Source organism: Equus caballus, chromosome 1 (assembly GCF_041296265.1).
Source record: "Equus caballus isolate H_3958 breed thoroughbred chromosome 1, TB-T2T, whole genome shotgun sequence".
Taxonomy (NCBI): domain Eukaryota; kingdom Metazoa; phylum Chordata; class Mammalia; order Perissodactyla; family Equidae; genus Equus; species Equus caballus.
Genome location: NC_091684.1, coordinates 92695893 through 92713487, shown reverse-complemented (window position 1 = coordinate 92713487; position 17595 = coordinate 92695893). Strand labels below are relative to the sequence as shown.

Below are 17595 nucleotides of genomic sequence, written 5' to 3'. Positions count from 1 at the left end.
AAAGGGGAGCTTTGAGAAGAGGCAGGAGGGAAATACTGGTATTTACAGTCAAAAACCAGAGACCGACCAGGCAGTGATGAAGATAGAGATGTAGGAAGGAAGCAAATAAAGTGAAAAAGGAAACAAAGAAAACAGTTGCAAAAACCTATAGGCCTTAAAGTGGGTCCAGGAAACAGATGGCACTCAGGGGAATAGCCTGTCACAAACACGCATGTACACGTATGCGTGAGCACACACACAGCCTTAAGTACGAACCGAGGCTTCAGCAGCAATTTTAGCAGACCCAAGCACATATAATTAAACTTTGTCTTTCATTGTCATGTAAATAATTATACTGCTTGCTAGATTAATAATTTAACAATACTGTTCCTAAAGAGTTACTTATTTATATGAAGTCAATCTACCACACTTGTCTAGCTTAAATTAATACACAATTGGTACTGATACTCATTTCCTGAAGTTTTAGAATATTGTGATTTCTTAAAAACAAACATAATATAAAAAGATACTTAATCTTTTGGAAGAGAATAATAATATTAATTAAAAGTCTTAAAATTATGCTAAGATTCAGTAATAATTCTGTAAATTTCTTTTGTTATTTGATTAACAACTGCACAAAGATGTTTATTACTACATTACATATTATAGAGAAAACCTTGGGATCACCTAATTGTTCAAATACAGTAGTTAAGTCACAGTATGTCAGTCCAACCAATTTTATGGCCATTAAACATTTTATTATGAAGATTATGAGAAAGCATGAAAAACATTTACAATATATAGTTAAATTAAATAGCTTAAATACAAACTTATGGGTAACTTCTGAGCACATTTATATGAAACTAAATGTTCATGTAGAAAGAACTACAAAAATGAAAACTATTTGAGAGGTAGGATTATACATGACTTTTTGTCTTTAAAATAATTATAACAGTAAATTGATTTTGCTTTTTAAAAATGCAATATAAAATGAAAGTACTATGCAGATCTTAATTTCCTCATGTGTGAAATCAAAAGACTGGATCAGGTATCTCTATGGTTATTCTAATTCTGTTTATTGAGAGACTTAAGGGAAAACTTACTAAGAAGGATACATTCTGAACTAATATTCCCAGAAAGTAAAGTGACATATATTTTAAGAAAAGATTATAAATGTTCCAATACTGAACTTCTTAGAAACATCAGGAGCAAGTAGTGATTGGTTTTGTTAATCAAGCTCTGGTTTAATAACAATCTCCTTCCACACCCGGTGATAGGTAACAACAAAAAAATCAATAAACAAATCAATTTCTAAAAGGGTAGATGTTGGTGATCTTCTGCTGGGGTGATCTCTTCACTTTGTTAAATTTCTGATCCAGAAGCCTCCATGAAATATATTCATTACTTAATCTTAGCTGAATGAGTCTAACACGGGTAAATACAACGTTTCACAGATGATTTCTTTCTTCCCTTGCTGAGCTATTTCCCACTTTTGCAAGTTGGACTCATAAATCTTTCCAACCACAAAGATAATTCTCCTCTAGAATGTCACCCAGCTGATCTCTCACGGAATTAAACATTGCTTCACAGTATCAGTTAGATAAAAGGAGACTGACTCCTTCCTTTTAAAAACCAACTCTACTTGCGGGGCAAGATGCGGGTCCAAAAGGAGCGCTGGAGCGCGCATGGAGCAGACTGTTTCCAGAGGTAGTAAGGCACTCTGTGGAACTGCCCTTTCAGTTATTATCTGGTGAGTGATGCCGAAAAGTAGCAAAGAGGACCCCAGAGTTCAGAGATCCACACTGAATTCTGATGGTGAAAACTGGTGTTAGGCTCTGTTGCTTGATTTAGAAAAATAAAGTTTTTCTATTCCTGCCTACTTTCTCTCTGGTGTGCAAAAAAAAAGAGCAAAATCATGCAAGTCATCTCTAAAGTGATTTAATAAAGATTCTGCTTTAACTCTAAGTTTACAAAACACAAGGAGATGTAAAACCTTTAAGTCAATATTCTCTCCAGGCTGTGCTGTCAGCTTATGTAAACCCCCTTTTGCTTGTACTAAATTCCTAACTCTATTTCAGTAGGTAAATGTAACTAATACATGACAGAATGCTTTAATTTAGAAGGCCCAAAGTTACCTGGATTAGTTTTCTAACTAAATTGTCAATGACATTTAACAAAATCATTTTCTTTTTTCTTTTTTTTCAATGAAAGAATTAGAAAACTAATTCTTTGCTAAAAGAGCAAACGTTCTGGAATATAGTAGTGAATGAAACAACACGCATCTTTCAAATGCCTTCCCGTGCGCAGGCCCTGAACGAGGTGCTTTCTCAACACAGCCCATTTGTTGAGGGGCTACTTCGCACCTGGGCTACTTCACTGTCTCATGGGAATTTAAAAACAGGCTGGGGGGTAAAATCCTTAAATTTCCTTGAAAGAGTACAGCAAAACAGAAAGGAATATGGAGAAAAGTATTCCACTGGCAGTTTGCTCACAGTATAGGATTATGACTAAAAGAGAAGAGGTAACCCAGGCATACATGCTTATGGGAGATCACGTGTTAACCAAACGCAGGAATATTCTTAATGATTTAAGACCGAAACAGGTAAAAAGTCTGGAAAGACAGATCTAGTTAAAGTAATCTCTACGTGGGAGGAGCCACATTTTTAAAAAGTAATTTGAAAGCAGGGGAACCTAGATTCAAGTCCTGGCTTTGTCACTGCCTATCTGTGTGACCCGGGGCAAGTTATTCAACTTTCCAGGGCTCAGTTCACTGTCTCTAAATTGGAGATAAGAACTGCATCTACATCTCCCTGGGTGGTTAGGATTAATCAGACCAAGCATTTAAAGTGTTAAGTAGAGTGCCTAGCATGTAGTAAATAATCATTTTATATTAGCAATTACTTTCACTATCATTACTTGTAAAATTAAAAAAAAATTCTACCTGCATTTGACTGCAAAAAGTCTTTTATGAAATAGAAATCACACAAATGCATACTGACATAAATAATGGCAGGTTGAAAACAAATAGGTAACTGCATTACTATACATTGAAAATCAATCACTCTGCTTCCTATGGTATCATCTACTCCACGCCTGAAGTGACCCTGGACTTCTTAGGCTTTCTTTAGCACTTGAAGAGTATTTAGGAAATATCCATAAATCTATAACATTTTGAGTGATTTGAGATAACGTATTTATAGCTAAAAAGTTTATCTTAAAAAACTGTATTAGCAATATCTAGAAAGTTTAATTAATCATTGACTAGTTCATTTAACAAACATTTTTGAGAAGTGCCCAGAAGCAAAGCAATGTGCTAGGCACTGAGTGACTCGAAAGAAATAAAAACTTCTGTTGCCAGGTTACTTAAAGACTCATTTTTTATTGTATAAAGTGTGTCTCATAAGGACTCTATATTCTACAAATAAATGTTTTTCAATGCTACATACAACTAACTACATCCTACAAATAAATGTATTTCAATGTTATTTACAACTAACCTAACCTATTCACACATACCAAGGCTTCACGTCTTTAAAATTCTCGTGTCTTTGAAGACAAATAAACTGAAGGTTAGTGCTATACAAGTAAATATAGAGAACATCAATTGGCCATGGGGAATTAAAAAAGAAAACACTTACTTATGTCCAGGATTATCTTTTAAAAAGATCATATTTGCAGATAATTTCTAAAAGTGAATGATCTAGTTCCTACAGAAAAGTATTTGGGGGAAGGTAGACTTTATCCATGAAAAAAGGGAAGCTTTAAATTTGTATTAATGTACGATTATGGTTAAACACATTTCCTTTTCATATATTTCTCTCCAAACTACCTACAACTTAAGTAAATATCTTCTAGATACATATCAATGACCATGTGACAAATTCATAACATACACGTTTGATAAATAATATCTCATCAAAATCTAGAGATAAATCTTCCTATTCTACTTGATATGCTACATAATAAAAACATCACGTGCTTGGAGACAACTGCTTTAAGGTAAGAGTCCTGAACAGTGAAAGCAGGCTTACATTTAAAACATACCTAATATAATAAAGATTATTATCAGCGCTGGCAAATCTCTGACTTCCAGAGTTAGGTAAAAGAGAAAAATTATAACTGTTGATATACCAAAGAATAGTCTTTCTGGATGGCTTACATCCAGAAAAGCTGGACAGCTTTTCTAAGGAATTACTTAAAAAAAAAAATTAAACATCTGTTATTTAAGTTCAACTTTGGAAAATAGTGCATTTATTCTTCAAACTTTTTAATGAGATTTCTTTGAGAACTCTAAACATTAAATACCCTAATGGGGACCAGCCCTGTGGCGTAGTGGTTAAGTTCAGCAGGCTCTGCTTTGGTGGCCTGGGTTTGCAGTTTCGGCTCTCGAGTGCAGACCTACACCACTTGTCAAGCCATGCTGTGGTGGTGACCTACATATAAAGTGGAGGAAGATGGGCAGGGATGTTAGCTCAAGGCTAATCTTCCTCAAGCAAAAAAAGAGGAATTTTGGCAACAGACGTTAGCTCAAGGTTAATCTTCCTCAGCAAATAAATAACTAAAATTAATTAATTAAAATAACCTAATAAATTATATATAAGAAAACATGTTCAACAATAAATTAGATTCTGAGGTAGATTACATAGAAGATAATACATGTAATTCAAAATATCTACTAAGTTGTAAGTGTAGTAGAAGCCTTTCTGGATTGGTTGGTTGTTTATATATACATATAATGTTTATAATAACACTAGCAATATGAGAGGCAAGGTGGTTGAGCTGGGATAAACAGAGCACCACAGACAGACTGCTCCTGTGGTGAGACCCCAGGAGATGTGAAGATGACATACTGAAGGCCACACGTGCTGATCCATGGGCACTCCCAAGCCCCTTGTAATGGTACACCCAGTGCTATCATTATCAGAAGTCTGGGACTGGCAAAGGTATAGCTATGTAAAACCACAAACCTCATTATCTTAACAAACAATCTCATAATCAAATCCTACTTGTGGGGGTTAACCAATGGTTTTTCAGAATTGGGTCAGTCTTCTTGACTGTGAGAGTAATCTGAAGAACTAAAGAAAATATCAACCGTTTTGGTAAGGCCCTAAATACAGAGAATAGAATCAGCACTCTATTGTATGATCAAGTTTATTTATTATGGTTAACAGTAGTGAAAATTTGAACTAACCATGGGTATGGCTCATTTTTATATTTCTGTAATACAATAAAAAAAAGGAAAATGATTATAGGAGACAGCACTAAGCATCCCAGAAAATCATAGATTCCATCATAAATATGTCAAATTACCAAATCAATAAACAATTTACATGTGAATCTTATCTATAATAGAACAATATTAACTTGACTTTGATGGTTTATCTGTTTGAATCCTGATAGCATACCTTGCAGAGACAATGTCATTTGGCAAGTTCTGAAAAAAATTATCAGGGCTCATTCATTTTTATATGGTTTTACAATGATAATGTTCCAAAGCAGCTAAAAGTGTTTGATGAGATAAATGCCTGTGTGGGGCTTAATACCAAGCCACAGTCTATCTGGCATCAGTAATCAAACAATTACGAAATGGAAAGTACATCTTGTACAAGCTGACAGACCCATTAAATCAAGAGAGTTGTGGGCAGACATACTGACACTGCAAGAATTACCAGAAAGCATTAATTTCAGCATTAATAAAATGGCAGTGAATAGATGACAGCTGCCAGATGAACTAAGAAATAAGGTTACTGGCCTTGTTAAGCTCGCGTCTGATTTTCTCAGGCACAAACTGGTCGAGGGAGCGTCTGAAGTGAAGGGCATCGATGGCAACAATTTCAGTGCCGCGCCGCTGCCAGTCGTCCCTAGGGCAGGACAGAGGGGGGACCGATGAGGAACGGAGAAAGGCACTGACAAAATAAAACCCTCACGGGGCCGGAGTTTTCAGACATTGGCAGGGTTAAAATATTAAAAACAAACAAACGAACCAGTGGCTATAGGTCTCAGAAAAAAAGGAGGGCAGGAAACACCATTTTATTTTTAGATTCCAAAGCATACAGATTGTGGACTGCCAGGCATTAAACAGTAAAATAAAAAATTATCGAGACAACAAATATGACATATTGTAAACAGGTATACATCGTTTACAGTGAGTCTCAGAGGTTGAAGGATTTAGGGGCAAACAAGAGGAACTTAGTTCTTTGTTCTCCTCTAATGCTAAAGACCTGGCATTTGTATCTCTACAAGAGCTCATTCCTCCTTGGTTTTGAAAGACTTGCTCTAAGTCACTGGGTTTCTAACATTGCCATATATTGCCCAAGAAATAATCCCAGGAAGTCACGTTACAAAAAATGTGTAATGATTCAGTACAATATTCTACCTACTGTGCTCAACTGCTGGTGCCCAGAACTGTTTTTAAAAAGACAAAGATAGCAAAGCAGACAATAACATATTGCTTGTGGAAACAGGAATGACTAGGTGAGATGATGATTTTGGAAACATTAAATTCCAAATATTTCATCTCTCTATAAACTTGCACAGAGTGATATACAAAGCAACTTTTCACACTGAAGAACAGCAGTAGAAACCTTCAGGTTAGTTTGTAAATAATTATCAGGAATTAAACATCCACATAGATAATTGTTGCAATCACATATTTTAACCAAAAGAAAGGGAAAGAGACCAGGGGCTGGGCTTGAGATATTACAAAGAATAAGTCTGTATGGGTACATGGGCAATAGCTGATTCCTTCTGCCATTAAAACACACAGACACACAAACACAGACACACACACACACAAGCTTTCAGGCACCACTTCTGTAAAAATTTACCTGTGGTAAACCAATTTAGTGGGGATGCAAAGATATCAAAGTATAAAAATATATTTCAATAAGAAAGAAAAGACAGCAGCAGCAGAGTTCATTGTAGGTTCTACTGTCAACTGTTTTGTGGCATGAGGCAAACTGTCCCAACATAGGCAAACTGTCCCAACATAGGTTCCCCCCACCTACCGAATCTCACAGAAAAGTTAAGGATAACTAAATAAGCTACTTAAAGGCTTTGAGCTCAAATTAGAACCTATTCTAAATAAGTTTGGCCTTGGAAGTTAACCTCCACTGACTGTTTACAAATGGCAGCTAAGAGGTAAAGAACTCTAGAGAGCTCTGCCCTTCTTGTTCTTGGTTTAGACTTCTGGCTTTTATTTCTCTGTTCTTCCCTTTGGTATATGGAAATGGTAATACTGTTTTAACTACTTATGAACTTGTAATACTGAATCTCAAAAGAAAGTTAAATTTCTGAAATAAGAGTAGATGGAAGACATAATGTACCAGGGTCAAGCACATAGATACTCCTTGGCTTTTGGCCATGTGATACTAAAGTCAGAAAGGAACTCACCTTTCACTCCCATCTTCATGGCTCCTGGCCCAACGATATGTTTCAGCATAGCCTGTGTATTCACTATACTGTTCAGTACCTGAAACAAATAATCTGCCAATATTATTTTTCAGAAGGATTTTTCTTAAAAGCTGTACCTTCTAAAGGGTCTTTGTTAATAAACTTATTCCTCCTTTGTGGAAATATCTCACTGGCAAATGTCAACTAAAAAACACAAAAAAACAAAAAAAAAACCCCCAAAACACCACTGTCCTTAATGACTTATTATTTCCCACAGAGAAAAACTGATGCCTCCTAACAGCCATCACCATGTTTGTAACACAGTGACTGAATGTCTCAATCAACACAGAAAACAAAATATGCCGTCATAGGAGTGACATGAGCATCATAGTGGAGTGAACTTTCCCAAGACTCTCCCCTCCAACATACAATGAATAGGGGCATCCATACTCCAACAGAGGACATCCTAACACAGCACAAAAAACGTTGGAGAGACTTGAAGCCACATGATGGAGGGTGGAGAGGCTGGACCCCCGGCCCCCCCAGAGGAGCTGGAACGGGGTAAGAGAGAACTTCGCTCCCTCCCCCTAAAGACTGAGGTCGCTGCCCAGGGAGGCTCAGTGAAGGAAGGAGTGGGGGAGGGGTTGCTCATTTGCGGGATCACCAAGGACTCCCTAGGGCCCTTGCAGCCTAGATGGAAGCCCTCTAACGGAGTAAAAGCTTTCACGGGGGGGGGGGGGGGGGGGGGGTGACCTCATCAAGTCAACACTCCAGGAGACCAGAGAGCCAGAACGAGAGAACCCCAAGAGCACACAGGAGAAAGCACCCCTCCCCACACCCAACCAGCATGGCTCCACGGCCTGGGATCTCGGCTGGAGGCAGAGGGCTCGGAATACGCAGCTCTCAACCCCCACCCAGTGGTGATAGGTGGTAACTGCAACCAAATAATATCAGAATGCGTAAGACCCAACCTACCTCCTCTAACAACATCAGACACTACATCAAATATCCAGACCACAGAGAAAACGACAAGCACTCAGAATTCAGTCCTGAGGACACAGAAATATGTAAGCTAAATGACAATGAATTCAAAATAGCTGTCATCAAAAAACTCAACGAGGTAAAAGAGAAGGCAAAGAAACAATTCAACGAGTTCAGGAGCTACTTCACAAAAGAGATTGAAACTATAAAGAAGAATCAATCAGAAATATTGAGAGATGAAAGACAAAATGGAATACATAAAACAAAATACGGATTCCCTGAATGCTCTAGTGGACATAATAGAGGAGCATATCAGCATAAGCGAAGACAGACATGTTGAAATGCTCCAGGGGAGGAGAGAGAATGAAGGCTAAAAGAAATGAAGAAAGTGTCCAAAAAATATCCAACTCAATGAGGAAATGCAACATAAGAATTACAGGTATTTCAGGAGAATGGAGCAGAAAGCATGTTCAAATAATAGCAGAGAACTTCCCAAACCTAGGAAAAGAGAGGTAAATTTGTATGCGAGAGGCTTCCAGATCTCCTAGATTTGTCAATGGAAAAAGACCTACTGCAAGGCATATAGTAGTAAAACTGGCAAGAATGAATGACAAAGGAAGAACACTAAGGGTAGCAAGGCAGAAGAAAATAACCTACAAAGGAACCCCTATCAGGCTTTCAGCAGATTTCTATGCAGAAACCTTACAAGCTGGGAGAGAATGGAATGACATATTCAAATCTTTAAAAGAAAAAATCTTCAGCCAAGAATACCTTATCCAGAAAAAATATCCTTCAGATATGAGGGAGAAATAAAAAATTTCCCAAACAAACAAAAGCTAAGGGACTTCACAACCATGAGACCTCTCCCCTACAAGAAATCCTAAAGAAGGCCCTCATACCTGGGGGGAAAAAAAAGGGTCACAAAACACAGAGTAAGGAGATACATAGGTTTTCAGAATCAGATTAGGATAGCAAATACTCAAGAATAGCATTAAGCTAAAGGGAAGGAAAAGACCAAAAACAAAGATAATCCTGTCATTCTAAGCTCAAATTCACAACACAAGATGGAATAAGATATGAGAAAAACAACTTAGGAGGGAAGGAGGAAAGGGACTGAATTGGTTTAGACTAAGGAAATAGGAGGCCATCAGAAAACGGACTATCTTATACACCAGATTCTGAAAACAAACCTCAGGGTAACCACTAAACAAAGAAGCAGAACAGAGAAACAAAGAATAAATAAGGAGAAAACAAAGAAACACATCATAAAAAACTACATAACTCAATGTTTAGACCAAAACACACAGGACGAGAAACAAAGGAAACGCAGGCTGGAAAACGAGTGATAAAATGACAGCATTAAGTCCTCATATATCAATAATCACCCTAAACGTAAATGGACTGAACTCTCCAATAAAAAGACACAGAGTGGTGAGAGGGATTAAAGAACAAGACCCAACAATATGCTGCCTCCAGGAAACACAGCTCAGCTCCAAGGACAAACACAGGCTCAGAGTGAAGGGATGGAAGACAATACTCCAAGCTAATGGCAAACAAAAGAAAGCGGGTGTCGCAATACTTATATCAGACAAAGTAGACTTCAAGATGAGACAGGTAAAGAGAGACAAAGAGGGGCAATATATAATGATCAAAGGGACACTCCATCAAGAATAAATAACATTTACAAATATCTATGCACCTAACACAGGAGCACCAATGTTCATAAAGCAACTATTAACAAACCTGAAAGAAGATATTACTAATAACACAATAATAGTAGGGACCTCAACACTCCACTCACATCAATGGATAGATAATCCAGACAGAAAATCAACACAGAAACAGTGGAATTAAATGAAAAGCTAATCTAGTTGGATTTAATAGACATATATAGAACACTCCATCCAAAAAGAGCAGAACACACATTCTTCTCAAGTGCGCACAGAACATTCTCAAGGACAGACCATATGCTGGGAAACAAGGCAAGCCTCAATAAATTTTAAAAAATTGAAATAATAAGCATCTTCTCTGATCATAATGCTATAAAGCTAGAAATGAATTACAAAAAAAAGCTGAGAAAGGGACAAAGATGTGGAGACTAAACATGATATTGAACAAGCAATGGATCACTGAATAAATTAAAAGAGAAATCAAAAAACATCTGGAGACAAATGAAAATGATAACCTACCATACCAACTCATACAGGATGCAGCAAAAGCTATATTAAGAGGGACATTCATCGCAATACAGGCACACTTTAAAAAACAAGAAAAATCTCAAATAAGCAATCTCAAATTACACCTAACTGAATTAGAAAAAGAACAAACAATGCCCAAAGTCAGCAGAAGGAGAGAAATAATAAAAATCAGAGCAGAAATAAATGCTACTGGAACAAAAAAGGCAGTAGAAAGGATCAATGAAACAAAGAGCAGGTTCTTTGAGACGATAAATAAAATTGACAAACCCCTACCCAGACTTACAAAGAAAAAAACAGAGAAAGCTCAGATAAAATTAGAAATGAAAGAGGTGAAATAACAGACACCACAGAAATGCAATAGATTATAAGAGAATACTACAAAAAACTACATGCCAACAAAATGGATAACCTAGAGGAAATGGATAAATTCTTAGACTCTTACAAGCTCCCAAAGCTGAATAAAGAAGAAACAGACAATCTGAATAGACCAATCACAAGGAAAGAGATTGAAATAGTACTCAAAAGTATCCCAAAGAATAAAACCCCAGGCCCAAACAGCTTCCCTGGGGAATTCTACCAAACTTTCAGAGATGATTTAATATCCATCCGTCTCAAGCTATTCCAAAAAGTTAGAGAAGATGGAATACTTTCTAACACATCTTACGAGGCCAACATCACTCTGATACCAAAGCCTGACAAGGACAGCACAAAAAAGGAGAACTACAGGCCAATACTGCTGATGAACATAGATGCAAAAATCCTCAACAAAATTCTGGCACCCTGAATTCAGCAATATATCAAAAGGATCATACATCATGATCAAGTGGGATTTATACCAGGGATGCAGGGATGGTTCAACATCTGCAAATCAATCAATGTGATATACCACATCAACAAATTGAGGAATAAAAACCACATGATCATCTCAATAGATGCAGAGAAAGCATTTGACAAGATCCAACAGCCATTTATGATAAAAACTCTTAACAAAATGGGGAAAGAAGGAAATTACCTCAACATAATAAAGGCCGTATATGACAAACCCACAGCCAATATCATACTCAACGTCAAAAACTGAATGCCATCCCCCTGAACACAGGAACAAGATAAGGATGCCCACTATCACCACTCTTATTCAACATAGTACTGGAGGTTTTGGCCAGAGCAATTAGGTAAAAGAAAGGAATAAAAGGAATCCTAATAGGGAGTGAAGAAGTGAAACTCTTGCTGTTTGCTGATGACATGATCTTATATATAGAAAACCCCAAAGAATTAGAACCACAAAGAATCCATCAGAAAAATAATAGAAATAATTAACAACTACAGTAATGTTGCAGGGTACAAAATCAACTCACAAAAATCAGTTGCTTTTCTATACTCCAATAACGAACTTAGAGAAAGAGAATTCAAGAATACAATTCCATTTACAATCGCAACTAAAAGAGTAAAGTACATAGGAACAAATTTAGCCAAGGAGGTGAAGGACTTACACAATGAAAACTATAAGACATTACTGAAAGAAGTTGATAATGACATGAAGAGATGGAAAGAGATTCCATGCACATGGACTGGAAGAATAAACATAGTTAAAATGTCCATACTACCCAAAGCAACCTACAGATCCAATGCAATCCCAATCAGAATCCCAATGACATTCACTATGGAAATAGAACAAATAATCCTAAAATTCATTTGGGGCAACCAAAGACCCTGAATTACTAAGATAATCCTGAGAAAAAAGAACAAAGCTGTAGGTATCACAATCCCTGACTTCAAAGTTTACTACAAAGCCATAGTGATCAAAACGGCATGGTACTGGTACAAAAACAGGCACACAGATCAATGGAACAGAACTGAAAGCCCAGAAATAAAACCGCACATCTACACACAGCTAATCTTCAACAAAGGTGAAAAGGACATACAATGGAGAAAAGACAGTATCTTCAATAAATGGTGTTGGGAAAAATGGACAGCCACATGCAAAAGAATGAAGGTAGACCATTATCTCACACCATACACAAAAATAAACTCAAAATGGATCAAAGACTTGAAGATAAGTCCTGAAACCATAAAACTCCTGGAAGATAATATAGGTAGTACACTCTTTGACATCGAACTTAAAAGAATCTTTTCGAATACATTTTCTCAAACAAGAGAAACAAAAGAAAAAATAAACAACTGGGAGTTCATCAAACTAAAGAGCCTCTGCAGGGCAAAATAAACTAGAATCAAAACAAAGAGACAACCCACCAATTGGGAGAAAATATTTGCAAATCATACATCTGACAAGGGGATAATCTTCATAATATATAAGGCACTCACACAACTGAACAATAAAAAAACAAACAACCTGATCAAAAAATGGGCAGAGGAGATGAACAAACATTTTGCCAAAGAAGATATAGAGATGGCCAATAAACACATGAAAAGATGTCCAACATCACTAATCATCAGGGAAATGCAAGTCAAAATTATGCTAAGATACCACCTTACACCTGTTAAAATGGCTATAATCACTAAGACTAAAAATAACAAATGTTGGAGAGGGTGTGGAGAGAAGGGAACACTCATACACTGCTGGTGGGAATGTAAACTGGTGCAGCCACTATGGAAAACAGTTTGGAGATTCCTCAAAAAACTAAAAATAGAACTACCATATGACCCAGCTATCCCACTACTGGGTCAAACAATTTGAAATTTCAAACAATTTGAAATCAACAATCCAAAGTAACATATGCACCCCTAAGTTCATTGCAGTACTATTCACAATAGCCAAGACATGGAAACAATCCAAGTGCCCATCGACTGATGATTGGATAAAGAAGATGTGGTATATAGATACAATGGGACACTACTCAGCCATGAAAATAGACATTCATCCCATTTACAACAACACAGAAGGACCTGGAGGGAATTATGCTAAGCGAAATAAGCCAGACTGAGAAAGACAAACACCAGATGATTTCACTCATACACGGAATATAAACAAACACATGGACAAAGAAAACAGTTCAGTGGTTACCAGCGGAAGGGGGTTGGGGGTGGGCGCAAGGGGTGAAGAAGAGCTCTTATGTAGTGACAGTCAAGAAATAATGTACAAGTGATGCAAACTATTATGAACTCAATTAAAATTTCTCAGTAGATAAAGACTGTTATATAGGGTCGACTGTCTTCAATGTAAGTAATCTGATGGTAATATTTAGTTCGAATTGTTGAGAAAAGAAATTTTACACAGACATTCCCTGCTAAGCAAACTGTCATTAAAATTAAGTCGAGGATTTGCCTGTCAACAGGTTAGGTACTTTAAAGGGCTTTGTAAAACCAGGATATTACGGCATAAGAAGAAAGAGAGGGAAAAAAAGCATAATTAACATTCATCTGAGGAGAACATGCACCAAGGTAGCTTGCCACATAACATGGATTTCTAATTCATCAGACCTGGACATATCAGGAGGGATGGTGTCAAAAGTGTTCCACTATTTAACTAAATAAGCTCATTTCAATTCCTATGGTCAATTCAGTAATCACTTGACTTGTCAAGAACCAACAAAACAGTAAAATGAAAAGCTGAAAACCTTGAGCAAGATACTACTTTTCATATATAAAAAAAGAAAAAAGAGGAAGAAACAAGACACCACTGAGAACTAAGATTAAAGACTATTTTTGAGTACAACTGCCCTAGTTTTGCCAGTAAATAAAATATAAGCAGACTGACTCTTTCAGGCAGCTGAACTACTTTTTGTTAACAAATGACCACTCACACAATAAAAGTCCAATACTGAAAATATTTACGACAAAGATGTAATATTCATGGGAAAAATGACTCCAGAAAATACAGTATTTAAGAAAATATAAATTTATAAAAAGAGGACATATTTAATAAAAATAAAAGAACACAAAATCAAATCATGACATGCTAATTATGAACTATCAGTTCTTTATCCAAAACCAATTTAATTTCATTTTGGGGGTCAGGTTAACTTTTTACATGTTTACTTAAACAACTCTGAAGCTTTGGTATACAAAGAATAATGTAGTGATCAAGATTACAAATGGCATCTACCTTTAACTATCAATTCATAGACAGAAAACAGAGAAACATGTTAATGATGGAGGTAAAAAAATTATCAATGTGTGCTAAAATTAGTGGGTGAAAGTTTGATGAGGGCAGGATATTTAATTTCAAAGTATATAAAATAATTACAGATTATAGTCATTCATTGCTTAATGACAGGGACATGTTCTGAGAAAAGCATTGTTAGGCATTTAAGTCATTGTGCAAATACAGACTGTACTTACACAAACCTAGATAGTGTAGCCTGCTACACAGCTAGGCTATATGGTACTAATCTTATGGGACCACTGCTGTATATACCATCCATCAGGGACCAAAACATTATCATGCAATGCATGACTGTGATTACAAAGGGAAAAAGAGTAAGTTGACAGTGGAGAAACCAGGCAGATTCCTTCTTAACTACAAGTCATAATACCTAATACCACAAATATTGGGACAAACAGGTATTACTTTCCTCCTCCAAAGATACACTAAGAGATATCACTTCAGTGGGATTCCTACCAGAATGAATAAATTGAATCTAGTTATGAAGAATCATTGGGAAAATCCCAAATAAGCGACATTCTAACAAGTATATTTATATACTTTAAATGTCAAGGTGAAAAAAACAAAAGGAAAGGTTGATAAACTGTCCCAGATTAAAGAATACATGACAACTATATTCAAGGTGTGATCCTGGATTGGATTGCAGACTCGGGGAAAAAAAATCACTACACATTAGGATATAATTAAGATAAGTGACAAAATTAGAATATTAACTAGGGATTAGCTAATAGTACTTTATCAATGTTAGACTTCCTGATTCTGATAACTGTGCTGTGCCGATGTAAGAGAATGTCCTAATTCTAAGGAAATAAACAACAAAATATTTGGGGTAAAAGGGCATAATGTCTCCAATGTACTCTTAGTTCAGGAAAAGAAAACAGAGAAAGAATGATAGAGCAGATGGGGGAGAAATGTAAACTGGTGAATCTGAGTGAAGATTATATGGAAATTCCTTGCGTTATTTTTGCAACTTTTCTATTAGTCTGGAATTTCCAAAATACACACAAATATAAAAATATATATACAATATAAATATTAAATAAAGCTATGAAAAATAAGATTCTATTTTCACATATGATTAAAATTTTCCAAAATAAAGACTTAAAAGTTTTAAACTCAATACTAGAGTTTCTAGTCTGTTACTTAGCACACTGCTTCTGAAAAATTTTTCAAAAATTTAAAATAATTTATACCTTAATTGCTATAAATTCTTCTAGAATTTTGGGAAAGACATTCAACTAAAAATCAAGAAAATAACTACAAAATTCACGATGTTTCTTGTGTGAGCCTTCCTTGACACTTCAAGTAGAATTGGTTATTCCTTCTCTGCGCCTCACAGTACTCTGCATGTACCATCAGTAGAGCAGTTGACATATTGAACTGCAATCTGAAAATCAATTATATTTCTACATAGTAGCAATGAACAATCAGAAACAGAAATTTTAAAAATACATTTACAATAGCAACAAAAAATATGAAATATTTAGGGATAAATCTGAGAAAATGTAAAAGTGTACAATGAAAAGTATAAAATATTACTGAGAGAAATTAAAGACAAATAAACAGAGATATGTCATTCATGTGTCAAAGATTAAATATTAAGATGTCAATTTTCCCCCAATTGATCTATAGATTCAAAGCAGTCTTAGCTACAGTAATCAAAACAGAAATAACAAAAAGAATAAATTAATAAACTGTATTTCAAAGTCAGAAACTTCTGTTCTTTAAAAGTCACTGTAAAGATAATGAAAAGACACACCACATATATTTGATAAAGGATTTGCATCCAAAATATATAAAGCACTTTTGAAACTCAACAATAAAAAAAAAAAAACCTCAAAAACATGGGCAAAAGATGGTTTCATATGTGTAGCTATATGTCAAAATTTATCTAATTGTACACTTTAAATATATACAGTTTATTGCATGTCAATTATATCTCAATAAAGCTGTTAAAAAAATGTAATTGACTCCCTCACTAGACTGTGAGCTTCTCGAGGGCAGGGATTGTAAATTATTGACATTTGTATCTACATTAGCATCTTGTAATGGAAGAATATAGAAGAAGTTGAATAAGTACTTGCCACATAAATATAACTACCAGGCAAAACAGGAAGAATGTTGTATTAACTGAGGTTAAAATAATGAGACCAGAAATACTTAATCCGAAGGTACTATGTAATTTTTATTAAATATAAAAAATTCACATTTACAAAGACAGCATGCCGTGGTAAAAAGAACACTACACTGAGATTAGAGACATGAGGAAGCCACAGTGCATCCTTAAGTAACCAAATCTCACTGGACTTCATTTCATCATCTGAAAATTAGGCTTGTTAATTATTATCTTGTTTATCTCATAGAATTGTTTGGAAAACCAAATAAGATGAGTTGAAAATCCTTCAAAACCATAAAGCTGTTAGTTTTGGTGTCATTAGACTTAACTTTGTAAGGGGTTATAAGAACCAAGGGTATTTGATTCCATTTACGTGGGGCTTAAAAACAACCTGGTCTACTGGAGAGAGCCAGGAACCGTTTTCCTCTTTTTCTGTTTTCTGCCCTGCAGTGGACAAGCCTCATTTTTCCTACCAAAAAAAAAAACCATGCCTACTCTGATCTCTTAACTACGAAAACACCTGTCTTTTTAAAAGAAAGGGGTTAAAAAATATAAAATATCAATTATCATATTTCTATTTCAAATTAGGATGGTTTCAATCTTCTTTCCTAAGAGAAACAAGATTAGATTTATTTCCTTCAGGTGTGGGAAATCAAAAATGCATATCTGGTGCTTGTGCTCTAAACAAATTAAATCCTGGGTTTTCTAAGTAGACATCTTTCAAAATTATGTCAACTGTCTTTTCTGAAAAATGGATGCCCTTAACTTGTTTTAAATTCAAATTTAATGATAAACTATGATGAAAA

General features: G+C 35.6%; 1 protein-coding gene across 5 annotated transcripts in view; it reads right to left on the bottom strand.

The window, feature by feature from the left end:
* PARG (poly(ADP-ribose) glycohydrolase) overlaps positions 1-17595 on the bottom strand; it is a 113428-nt gene that overhangs the window by 15177 nt on the left and 80656 nt on the right. For all 5 annotated transcript variants that reach the window (XR_011423945.1, XM_001500120.7, XM_005602716.4 and 2 more), the window contains 2 exons: positions 7372-7450; positions 5732-5840 (listed from right to left, as the gene is read on the bottom strand). Coding sequence is in view for 4 of the 5 variants with exons in the window: in XM_001500120.7 (XP_001500170.2) it covers positions 5732-5840; positions 7372-7450 (188 nt within the window). In the remaining variant the exon portion in view is untranslated. The remainder of the gene's footprint in view (positions 1-5731; positions 5841-7371; positions 7451-17595) is intronic.